The sequence below is a fragment of the Gossypium arboreum genome, chromosome 5 (assembly GCF_025698485.1).
Source record: "Gossypium arboreum isolate Shixiya-1 chromosome 5, ASM2569848v2, whole genome shotgun sequence".
Classification (NCBI taxonomy): Eukaryota; Viridiplantae; Streptophyta; class Magnoliopsida; order Malvales; family Malvaceae; genus Gossypium; species Gossypium arboreum.
The window spans coordinates 635023-647540 of NC_069074.1; the positions used below are offsets into that span (position 1 = coordinate 635023).

Here is a 12518-nt window from a genome sequence, read left to right on the forward strand (position 1 = left end):
GTTGAAACAAACCCTAACCATGGAGAACCCTTGAATTTCGGCCTAATGAAGAAGATGGACAAAAAATGGCTTTTAATTTTGTTTTTAATTCATTTTAATAACTAAATGACCAAAATGCCCTTACTACTAAACTTTCCAAAAATTCCATCCATGTCCAATTTTTATCCATAGACTTAGAAATTGGTCAAATTGCTATTTAAGACCTCCTCATTAATATTCCAAAACAATTTCATACTAAAAACTCCTAGAATGCAAGTTTTGCAAATTATTTGATTTAGTCCCTAATTTCAATTTAAGCACTTTAGGCATAGGATTTCATCACGAAATTTTCACACAATCATGCAATCATATCATAAACATCAAAATAATTATAAAATAATTATTTCTATCTCAGATTTGTGGTCACGAAACCACTATTCCGATTAGGCCCTAATTCGGGATATTACAAAGCAAATATCTTGAAAATTTTGAGTCTCGTGGTTTGATATTCCAAATTAACAACACAAGTAATTTAGAAAATGTAACTCTTCCTTTCCTAAAGATAGGTTGTTAGAAACAGTACGTCTATATAATTTGGGAACCATAATTCTAATATATAATTTTTGCACATTAACCTGAATTTTTAATCAGCCATCATATATTAGAAATTAGTTACTACACGTATTTGACCATACTTTATTTAATAACCGAAGTTCAATAAGCTTTAACAAAATTACATCACTTTTAATTTGTACGAACTTTTATGATAGTAAAAATTAAGATATAATTTTCTTATTATATATATGTGATGTTCGTATTATTTAACAGATTGAACTCTCAACATTATAATTAAGAAATGAAGTGCACAACCATTACATTACACCTCATGCTTGATAAATGTATATATACTTTAGTTATTATACTTCCCACAATTTTAATATCGGTATTTTTTTTAGTGATAAAAAAGGAGTACGTAAACGAAATACAGAAACCTAAATCATCCTCCCTAATGGGGAGTTCTCATACACAAATAGATTATGATATCTGAGATGCGCTAGTTTAGCCATTCTATCAGCATCCTTATTATCTTCTCTGGGGATATGGCGAATGTTGGATGTTCAAAATTTAACAACAACTAGTGAATTCCTCTACTGAATAGCTTTAGCTGCCTCAAGATTATCAGTCTCAGTAAGAATACTACCAAAGCCACGTTCTTGTAAAAGAGTCAAGCCATCTAAGATGCCCCACAATTCAGTATTGAAAACGAAACAATTTTTTAAAAATTTATTAAACCACAAAATCCATTCACCTTCACAGTTTTTCACTGTACCCCCTGCCATTGCAGAACCACCTTCAAATTTATTAGATCCATCTGTATTCAAGCATGCCCAGTTACTACTCAAATGTGGACGTGATGACTTAGTTTGTGACCTAACCGATGATTCTTGTTGAGGAAGATATATTGTTTTGCTCAACTGACAGATGTTTTGATGAATTTATTAGCATTCCAAGTAGCCCCTTGAAAAAGGAAGAAGATACGTGTGTTCCAAATGTACCACGCAATAACCCCGGATATGCTTTTCCAATTTACATCTTTCACATGTCAATCCTAATAACCTTGTAAATTAAGCACAACCCAATCCTGCAAACTACGCAAACGGTCCCAAATATTCCTTGCAGCAGTATAATCCCTAGCAGCATGGAGAACATCATCTATTTTCACTCTTCCAATATTTCATTGTGTATTTGTAACTTTTGTACTCTTTAACAATTTGAAACATTAGCAAACAACCAATAGGTTGCGTGGATCTTAATGTGTCGTTTATGTTTTCTTTAAGGATTTTTTTATGTGTGTGTTTTAAATGTTGCTATATATTTCAGCCATTATTTTCTTTATTTCATAACATTTAATTTAAAACATTACTTAAAAATATCGAAAATTTTAACACTTCTTTTATCTCATGCATTTCTATCTCGCCGACCTTTTTTAGCACGTGACCCGTAAAATTACAAAATGATACTGTAACTCGCAACTTTAAATATAACCTTGCCTCTTCGGTGCATAGAAAGACATCTCAAAGCAATAAACTAAAACATAAAAGCATAAAGGCTGAAATACATAATAGCTCCTCATATTTTTCATAAATTTATAATTTAATCTTTATATTTTTAAAATTTAATTTTTAATTTTCAGATTTTAAAATTTAAGTTATTTTTTAACATTGTTAAAACTATTTTATTAATTTTAGTTCATTATAACATTATTTTGTAATTATATTACTATCAATTAACTAAATTTTATTTCAAAATATAACATTAATAAATTTAAAAATATTAATAGCTAAAGTTAAATTTAAAATATAAAAAATTAAATATTAAATATTAAAATTATGAAGAGTATAGAATTTATATCATATTTTAATCATACATAAAATATGCAATATCTGTTTTCATAAGTAGTAGGTCCAGAGATTTTCTGCAGTCCATGCCCCCCAGCTGTCCTTGAGACTGAGACTGAGGCTGTCATATTATTTCTCCAATGGTCACGCTTTACGCGCGTGACTTAAGAGAGCGTTGAAATCTCTCGTTTCCTCCATTATCACGGGGTCCACGTAAAGGGTAGCTAGGAGTGAATGTGATTGGTTAATTAATATAGTTTTCTATGCTACATATTATGAATGCATAAATTTATATTATCACCATAACACATCATTAATAAAAATATAAATATAATAATTACGTTTTATAATAAACGCTTTCGTAAAATGTGCATAAATATAAACTATTAATAAATTAAGATTATCATTTTGATTAGTATAAACTACAAAGTCAAACAAAACCACCAATAATAATAATAAGAAGAAGAAGAATCATTAAACGACCGAATAACGTGAGGGCTGGATCATGTGGGGCCCAATTTTTGTTGGGCTTTCCAGGGAAGGAATGTGGGCCCTACTAGTTGTCAATAATGGAAAGGTCGTTGGTCTGATTGGCTGCTTAAATCTCTTTTCCTTTATTTTAATGTAATAATTGATATTTTTATTCCTAATATATTGAATAAGAATATTGTTATATAAAATTTGATCGCTTTATTCTTCAACTTTGTTATATTTATAGTTAAAAATAATTGTTATATTTAAGAAGAATAAACAGTATTAAATAATTTTAAATTAGTTTAATGATAGTAGTTATTAAAGCTAAAATAAACTCATGGCCAAAATTAATAATAAGTTTTGATGATTAGTAATTTAAAATATATCATTTCTTTAGGAATTTTATTAAAAATATGATGCACATATATCTTTATAATTTTTATATATAAATAATAATTTCATTTCCTCCAAAAAAAAAAAACAAATGTTTGCTACAATTTTTACAAAATACTACTAACAGCAATTACAAACCAAACAAATCCTATATGGATCGGGGTTAACTACAACTACCACACTTCTGGTTTGGAATAATTCCACGAGACACCCGCAAATTATACTATATTTAAAATTAATCACTAAACTTTTAATTTAACATCAATAATTAAAACCTTAAAGCATGGGATCAACAGTCAGATTGTTGTAGGACTTATCACGTATTATTCATAGGATTTGATCTGTGATTTAAACTTCATTCACCACAATGTTCAAAAAAGTTTGTCAATTAAACCAAAACAGAAATGATAGACATATTTAGTTGCTCAAATTTTGGGGAAGACGATCTAATTTCAACCAATTCCAACGAATAGCAAATCTGTTTGGGTGAGGTGGGGGGGCGGAGCAGGGTTCAATTGAAGTCAAATCAGCAAGCCACCCTACTCAAAGAACTACATAACAGGCGACTAAGATAGGTCCGTGGCACATTGAGAACAAATCTTCATTGTTCGTAAATGGGAGCCTGGGCTTCATTCGTTATAATTATGAGAAAAATCTATGTATTTATCTGTCTCTCTATATATAACTAGAGATTGTACACAAGTAATGGGTTGAGTTTATGTTGCCATTAATGTTGGTTTAGCATTTACACAAGCAATTGAAAATCTCATTCCTGGTGATTAGTAACGCAAAATAAAATATTGAAATGCTGCTCATGAATTTGCGACCAAAGTAAATTCTTGGCCCGACAATCCGATCTGGGTCCGTATAAAATTTCGTATCATGTATGTAATCAATGGTTTTCATCATTATCCTTTAAAGCCCATGTAAAATCCCAATTTTCACCCTAAAGCGGCCCAGCTTTGAGCTGAAAATTCGAAAGCGACTTGAATTTCTTACCAAAATCACTATATAACTTTAATAATTAACATTATAGAATTTAGAAAGTGTGATTCGATTTCCCAATAAAATCTAATTACATTATCAACATCTAAAAACAAAGAGGCATATTTTAGTTTTTTCCCCAACAATTTTCCGTTCCTTTTTCAACATGTTGGGCCACAAACACACTAACATTTTCCCTTTACTTTTCATTGTTTTATGTAACAGAAAAAAATGTCGATTTATTTTTTGGGTTTTTTTTAAAAAAAAAAAATCATATACGTTTTATTTTAATCTTTAATTTATACTCCCATTTTCCCACCCATACATTCACTTTTAATTCCTTTGTTAGCTTTTCCAGAGCCACCTATTTCAATCATTTATGGGAACCACCCTCCCACCCAGTTATGTTTCTATTCCAGACTGCATCTAACGTTTCCATTGGTTTTCTTTCCTTTCAGTAATGGGACTTTAATCTTCTTTGGGACATCCATTGTCTCCCACAAATTAAAAAGATTCATTTTGCTTTATTTAGGTAAGTCTAAGAATCTATGGCCGTGGTGTTTTAATTCCTAGGTTAATTTGCACATAATCTTAACCAAATAATTAATTAAACATTACTAAGTAATGTGTAATATTTTAGTTTTGAAGCAACAATATTGATTAATATGTAAACATAAGACATGAACCAAAATCCAATTCCAAGTATGCATAGGTTTTTATCCGTGTTATGAATAACCAAAACATTGCTTTATTAATTAATTTAAATTTGGATGCGTCATTGTTGACGTTAAACACCATACGTATAGGCAACTTATTAAGCGCCAAGCCAGTAAGCCAAACCCTTTGTAAAGGATGTTAAGAAAACGACGTTATTGTCGCATAATTAGAAAAGGTACCCACGAGTGTCGATTAAAATAAGAGTAAAAGCTAAATCACCTTATTCATTGAGCTTCATGTCAAGGGTCCCCCATTTCGATTCTTTTGTCTTTATTTGATTTTTTCCAAATGATTAAATCACAATTATTCCTTCACCCCCTCAATTGATATCAACAACGGATTAAAAGTGCATTGATTAGTGTCACCTACTCCGTTGGGTTAATCGGTTTTGCTGCTGTAATTCGGGATTGTAATCGCCGATTGGTATGAGGGCTGTCAGGCTTTAAAAGGGCATGGTTGAAAGCTCTTCGCTTGGATAATGTGATCATACAATCCGATTGTTTGTCTGTTAATAATGCTTTTTCTCCTCCGTTATTTAATGTTTAGGAGTTTTGAGAATTTTCTGAAAGATCAGTTACAATATATATCCTTTGTTTCGGCTTGTTGGAATGCAAACAAAGCAGGCATTGTTTGGTTTGGGTGGCCTTAATACACACAAGCCCTTTTAAGTGGGATATTGATTTTGTCACGGTCATTTTTCTCAATCTTATGTGCTTAGTTAAATAATGAATGTGCTCATGAGTCATGAGGAGGGTAGGGCATTAGGATCGAGTGAGTTTATTAGCTTGAGTTTAACAGTCCTCTCTTTATGTGTTCTTTTTGTTTTATCTTGTTAATTTTGATGAATGGTTTTGTTTTCCTGAAAATAAAGTGTATTGATTAAAAACAAAGCAAATCAATGAAAAAGATCAAAGGGTGAAACCATAAAGAAATATTACAGACAGGGGCAAGTATATCTTACATCAAACTTAAAAAGTTTTGACTAATTATTTTGATTATGATTATTTTCAATTTCTTTTCTTCGTACAACTTTTGATAATGGGTTCAATATAAGTTTTAAATTCGAGTTTATGAATAAAAAGAATAACATTAATAGGGTTTTATCTATTGATATTCAAACCAACTTAATTTTTAATCGGGATGTTTGAGTTAAAACCGATACAAAGGGAAACATTATATTTTTTGTTGACAAATGCATGCATGCAAGCATTATAAATTAAGTCAACATATATATATATCAGTCTTATTACCTCTACTTATTTTGGTGATTTGAGTTTTGATGTTAGGAGTTTAAGTGGTGGGTGAGGTGGTCACGTGGGTTCATAAAATTGGGATGTCATTGATAAACATGAGCCCACAATCAATCACCATCACTAACCATTAATTAACAAGATCGGGTTTGAGATCTTATAGCAGTTCAGAGATATCGGATGGTTAGGAGTATTTTCAGTAGCGGTTTCTTTCATTCTCGCTCCTCTAAGTTTCTTATTTTATATAATTATTATTTAGCACTTTAGAGGTCCCATGGCATGGAGAAGAAGAGAAGGAGCAAAGTCTGGTAGGACCATAAAGAGGGAAGCTCGAAATCGAAAGCCACCCTTTCCCCGAAAACACTCGAATAATATCCGCACCCTGGTTGACCCCTGGCCCTCTGCTTGTTTCTGTATTCTCATCAATACCCATTTTCTACACTAAAGCTGAGATGTTTTTTCCTACTTTCCTTCTTTATACTCTATACTTTATTAAATGGTATTAACACATGTAATCTATAAATTGATAAATAAATTTTTAAAAAATATATAATTATTATATATTTTAATAATTGGTATCTATAGTTTAGAATCTTAGAGAAAATGTTATTAGTAGAGATAGTTAGAAAGCTTGAATCTGAACACTAAAACATATACGAAAGATATCAAAAAATATTATGAAACTATTAATAGAAGTCTTCAGTACCCAGGATGAAGTCCTACCATGCATAGTTGTTTATGTATGGATTTTAGTTTGAATTATTTTGCCTTTTGTCATTTGTGTTATAATAGTTTGATTTTATCTTTTAATTGTTGGATTATGTATTTATATTAACATTTAGAGACAATTACCTTAACCTTAAAAATAATAAATTTATCATTTAACTCCTTAAAATTTTATGAAATTACATGTTAATATAATGTTAAAATTACACATAATAATTTTTATTCATCTCTGAATTTTTAACTTCTTTCCTTATACATTGCATTTATATTTGTAAATTTGCTACTTTCAAAATAAATTATAAAAAATACAATATGGTAAAATTAAAATGATCGAGTTTACACTTACTACTATAAATGGATAACTAATCTTCTTTATATATACATGGAGTGAACCCTGTTCCTATGCCATGGTGAAGCACATTTTTTAAGGCTATACTATTGGCAGAATCCTTTTTAAGTTTTTAAGGCAAATTTTCTTTTTCTTGCTGCCCTGCCTATATTTTTACTCATTCACTTTGGCTCTCCATTGTGCAAAAAACAACCAAAGATTCAATCAAAAAACCCTTATATTTCAATTCACAACGTGGATAAGAAAACCCTTTCAACGTGGATCAGGAATTGGCAACATATATTCTCTTTTTTTCCAATATACCTAGTTGTAGGTAAGATTAAAAGTACCACCATGTCAGCTAGATAGCTAAGAGGCGAGCCGGTGACAAAGGTGAGGTTTCAACTTGTGTGTGTAAAGTACTTAGTATGATGATGAGTTTTAGTTCGTGTCAAAAACCGGTAATCACGCATCTCTTATCATTGGGTTTTTCTTCATTTTCGAAATTAGAGCAATCCAATCTGAATCTACCCAACATAAAGATCCAGGCTTGATTCTTGAAACTGTTTGCTTTATTGTTTCTTTTGCTGTTCATGGACTACTATAAGGAAGTTGAAGGGAAAAGAGTCCATGATCATCGTTTTGGCAAGAACACTATGAGTACGTTAGCAAGGTGTATATGGGTGCCATGCCCGGTTATCATTGGTGCTGGACCTTCAGGTCTTGCCGTTGCAGCTTGTCTCAAAGAAAGAGGTATCCCTAGCCTGATCCTTGAAAAGGCTAACTGTATAGCTTCCTTGTGGAAGCTCAAAACCTATGATCGTCTTCGCCTTCATCTTCCCAAACAATTCTGTGAATTACCCTTCATGCCATTCCCTGCTAATTTCCCAACCTATCCAACCAAAACCCAGTTTGTGGCTTACTTGGAATCGTACAAGAACCGTTTTGGTTTAGACCCAGTTTTCAACAAAACCGTAGTGAGCGCAGAATTCGACGATCAATGTGGGTTTTGGAGGATTAAGACATTGGGGCTGAAACAAGAAGAAACCGAGTATGTATCTCAATGGCTCATTGTTGCTACTGGGGAGAATGCTGATGAAGTGGTGCCGCATATTGATGGCATGGATGATTTTGGTGGGCCTATACTTCACACAAGCTCGTACAAAAGTGGCCAGTTGTTTCGTGGAAAGGATGTTTTGGTGGTTGGTTGTGGGAATTCAGGCATGGAGGTTTCTTTGGATCTCTGCAACTCTAATGCTCGCCCATCCCTCGTGGTTAGAGACTCGGTAAGCCTGCTTCTATCCTTTCCATTTCATACATCATATCAACAACCTAGGATCCAATTAATTTATTTCCAAATTCTTCAAAAAAAGTGTCTAGTTTTTCGTCTCAAGTTCTTAGGTTTCATTTTCGATTAGCAAGGATTCATTTCCTTGAAAAAACGATTAATTCCAAGCCAAAAACTTGCACAAATATTTTTCATAGGGTTTAGCAAGTTTGCGACCATGTTTATTTGAAGTTTATTTCACCCTTAGGATTCATTTACTTCCAAGTTGGGAAATTAAAGTACATGGGTAAATCTTTTCACTTTCTTGGAATTTGGTTGCATGCGCAACAATGGGTGAGCTGCAGCAGCTCAAAATTTTATGCCTACACTCCTTTTTTCTTTTTTCTCCTGTACAAAAAAGTACTGTTACATCCCAGATTTTATATGTACGGAAATGACCCAGAAAAAAAACAAAATCATATATGTGGGTTTGCAGGGGCTTATTTATCATCTGAACTTAATTAAACAGTACAATCCTTTTCTCGCAGGTGCACGTCCTGCCTCAAGAGATGCTAGGCAAATCAACTTTTGGTTTGTCCATGTGGTTACTCAAGTGGTTCCCCATGCGCCTCGTGGATCGGTTTTTACTGCTCGTCTCTCGTTTCATGTTGGGAGACACTGAAAAATTCGGCCTCCATCGTCCCGAATTCGGTCCTCTCGAGCTCAAGAGCCGATCCGGCAAGACACCTGTTTTGGATGTTGGGACACTAGCAAAGATCAAGAGTGGAAACATTAAGGTTCAATACAAATAATAATTTCCTATTACTCCTTCAAACAACCCTAGCTACACCAATCTTGCATGTTTATTTTACAATGTTGGATTAATCTCTCAATGTGCTATATAACTAGGTCTGTCTGGGAATAAAGCGAATAACACACCGTGCTGTGGAGTTTGTAGATGGAAAGAAAGAGAATTTTGATGCCATCATCCTTGCCACCGGCTACAAAAGCAATGTACCACAATGGTTGAAGGTAATCAACACCATGAGACTACTTTATAAGGATCATATTTTATGTTAATAGAGTGTTGGCTTGAAGGGTTTTTTTTTGCACTGATTAGGAGGCAGATATGTTTTCAGAGGAAGATGGTATGCCTAAGGAGGCATTTCCAAGAGGGTGGAAAGGTGAACGTGGGTTGTACGCCGTAGGGTTCACAAAACGTGGTTTGCTTGGTGCCTCCTTTGATGCTAAAAAGATAGCTGAAGATATTGAGCGTCAGTGGAAAGCTGAGGCCACAAATTTCATGCCATATATTCATCCCCTCACCTCTTCATAAGCTGATCATAATATGCACTAATCCAAATTCACAAGTTATTTCCCCATTGAACTCGATGTGATTGTTTCATGTACTTTGCGAACTAAATAGAATTTGGAAGTACGTAGCTAGGAATTTGCAAAAGATTACAGGAAAAATATTTTCCGTGTGAATATAAAAGATGCAGCAGCTTTAGTTTTTGAATTTCATTTTTCTTTAAGAGTAAATCTCATTGTCCTTAATCACTCGTGATTAACACTAAGGTGGTGTTTTCTTGAATATAATGTTTGAAGTAATAGTTTTCCATTAAAAGCTTTGAGTGACATTAAATTAGAGATTGATAATTCCACATTTATCATAACTTTGGGTACCACATAAATGATTTGTACTAAAGAACGAATAGTCATCTTTTAATGATTATATTCTTGAAAACGTTCAGCTACAAAATGGACCACTATATATATACACACATATAACAGTTCTTTAGCTGAAAACAATAAGAAATTAAAAGCTAACAAAAAAAAAATCAATATATTTAAGATGATGTAAAGGTCCCATGTAGAAAAGAAGTGGAGATTCAGGTGTAAATCTATGAGCTGATGGATGATTACACACTTTAATTAGTTTTACAGCTAATTAATTAAAATTTAATGTTGTTAATGGTTAGGTTTAGGTATGTAATGAGAAAGTAGGACCACGCCCACATTATCTATGCAGCACAGTCCAAGCAATCTCCACCAGACCTTGTTCCCTGTCAAACACTTGGCTGGGGTCTCTGCTGAATTTCAATTCATTTATTTATTTTTTTAATATAAGAATAATAAAAAATGAAGGGCGGTCGTAGTCATACCTGAAATTCGGAGATGTAAGACAAAGAGGTATGTTTGATTTTTAGTCTTTTTCAGCTGATCAGAGTGGGGGAGGGTTTCGATGTAACCCTAAAATTAAGCAATTAGTATAAAATATTCAAGAAAAAGTATTAACATATAATTTTAATCCCACATGAACAAAAATGACACATGTTAGAAGATGTGATAATTCAAAATGCTTTTTAACAATGGTGTGTGGATATTATGGACATGATCATAATGTTAGCATGAAAGTATTATTATTAGGGTTTTAAAATTATAATATATATGTTGTTGGTAGGTTTTATTCCGACCGAATGGACTTCGTTGGCCATTTTGCAAATCGGCTTTATAAGAATAATACTAATACTAATAATAAAAAAGAACATTGTAACTCAAAGAGCAAAAGAAAAAAGAGAGGATCATCATCAATGGCTTCTGCCTGTAAAATCCAGCTTAGGACCAGCAACAGTGGTCTACTAATTATTACCTGGCCCAAGCAAAATTAAACCCTCTCCATTAATTCCTTGTTAACCCCATTTTTTTCTCTGCCGACTCTTCTGTGTTTTTCTTTTTTGTTGTTTTATTAATTAATACGCCCTGGATGGTGCCATTTTTTTTTTCTAATTCTCTTGCTTTTTTGGCTGGCTTTCTCCCACTATCATCATCCGCTATGGGTGAAGAGTGAAGACTACAAGGCTTAATTTAGACTGTAATTGGAGAATTTTTTTTTCTATTATTGCATCTAGATAGCTGTTTGGAGTTGGATGATGAAGGCAAGACAGTGAAAGATGGCAGCAGCAGCCGGTTGGGGATGGACCAGAGGGCATGTGATAGCCATGCGGGTGTACAAGTAGCAGCCGGGTGCGACTCTCCTGTGCCTAAGTTACTTATGGTGCACATGCTGCAGGCCCGAGGATTTGGACCATCTAAAACTAATTACTATAATGATGGAATTACTACTTTTATTGCTCGTGGTCCTATAATTTATTATACCAATGGAAAACCGCCTTATTTCTATATTTTCAACCCTATTGGACCATTTTCCCATTATTATGATTAAATGCACAATCTCAAAGCTGCTATGCCCTTGACATTTATTTATTTTAATCTTTTTATTGATAAATTCTCATTCACATGTAGTTTGAAAGGAGGGTTCAAACTTAGATTATGTTGAAGAATATGCCATATATGGTTTAGAAGCTTCTTAAAGTTTACTTTAGGCATGGAAGCTAAATATATGTGTCCATGTTTGTTAAATATATGAGACCTTTAATCATACCCTATTAAGAAAGCAATCGCAAAGAACGATCTAAGGGTAAGAAAAATATGACCAACGATGATTGATTGGTTTAGGGTTATTCTTTAACAACTTGTCACTTTGAAATTCCTTCAAACATATAGTCGAAAAAGGTTTTGAATTTTGATTTTAGAAAATATTGATCTTTCATGTCTTTTGCAACAACAACAAAAGAAAAGTGCTTTTCAGTACTCTGCTCTTAAAATATGGGTTGATTCATAAAGATTTTGGTAAACTACATTCAATATATACCACTGAATTATTAATAAGTTTCTCTTTTTGGTCATTTAATTTCAAAAGTGTAACAGCCTAATTTTCAGTGATATCGGAAATAGTGATTCGAGATCACTAAATCTGATGAGTCAGTTTGAAAATTTAATAAATTATGTTTATGAGTCAAATGTGATTTTAGAAATATTTTTGAATTAGTGAATTTTGTGAATTAAAAGAATTTATTAGGTAAATTGGGTTGAAAACGAGGTACCGAGACCTCTATTTCATAAATCGAGTAGTAAATATTTTTATAAATATTTACGGA

General features: G+C 32.6%; 1 protein-coding gene across 1 annotated transcript; it reads left to right on the forward strand.

Annotated features, from left to right (window-relative positions):
* The first annotated feature begins 7332 nt into the window (after positions 1-7332).
* LOC108455393 (indole-3-pyruvate monooxygenase YUCCA2) lies at positions 7333-10036 on the forward strand. The gene is made up of 4 exons (XM_017753953.2): positions 7333-8536; positions 9066-9314; positions 9427-9549; positions 9638-10036. The coding sequence occupies exons 1-4, from the start codon at positions 7844-7846 to the stop codon at positions 9851-9853; spliced, it is 1281 nt and encodes a 426-aa protein (XP_017609442.1). The 5' UTR covers positions 7333-7843; the 3' UTR covers positions 9854-10036.
* Positions 10037-12518: the final 2482 nt, after the last annotated feature.

Excerpts from the sequence above, each read along its gene's own strand:
- LOC108455393 (XM_017753953.2), top strand. The coding sequence starts at position 7,844 with ATGGACTACTATAAGGAAGTTGAAGGGAAAAGAGTCCATGATCATCGT. Across the intron at positions 9,315-9,426 it reads TCAAGAGTGGAAACATTAAG|GTCTGTCTGGGAATAAAGCG; the intron begins GTTCAATACAAA and ends CTATATAACTAG. Across the intron at positions 9,550-9,637 it reads ATGTACCACAATGGTTGAAG|GAGGCAGATATGTTTTCAGA; the intron begins GTAATCAACACC and ends TGCACTGATTAG.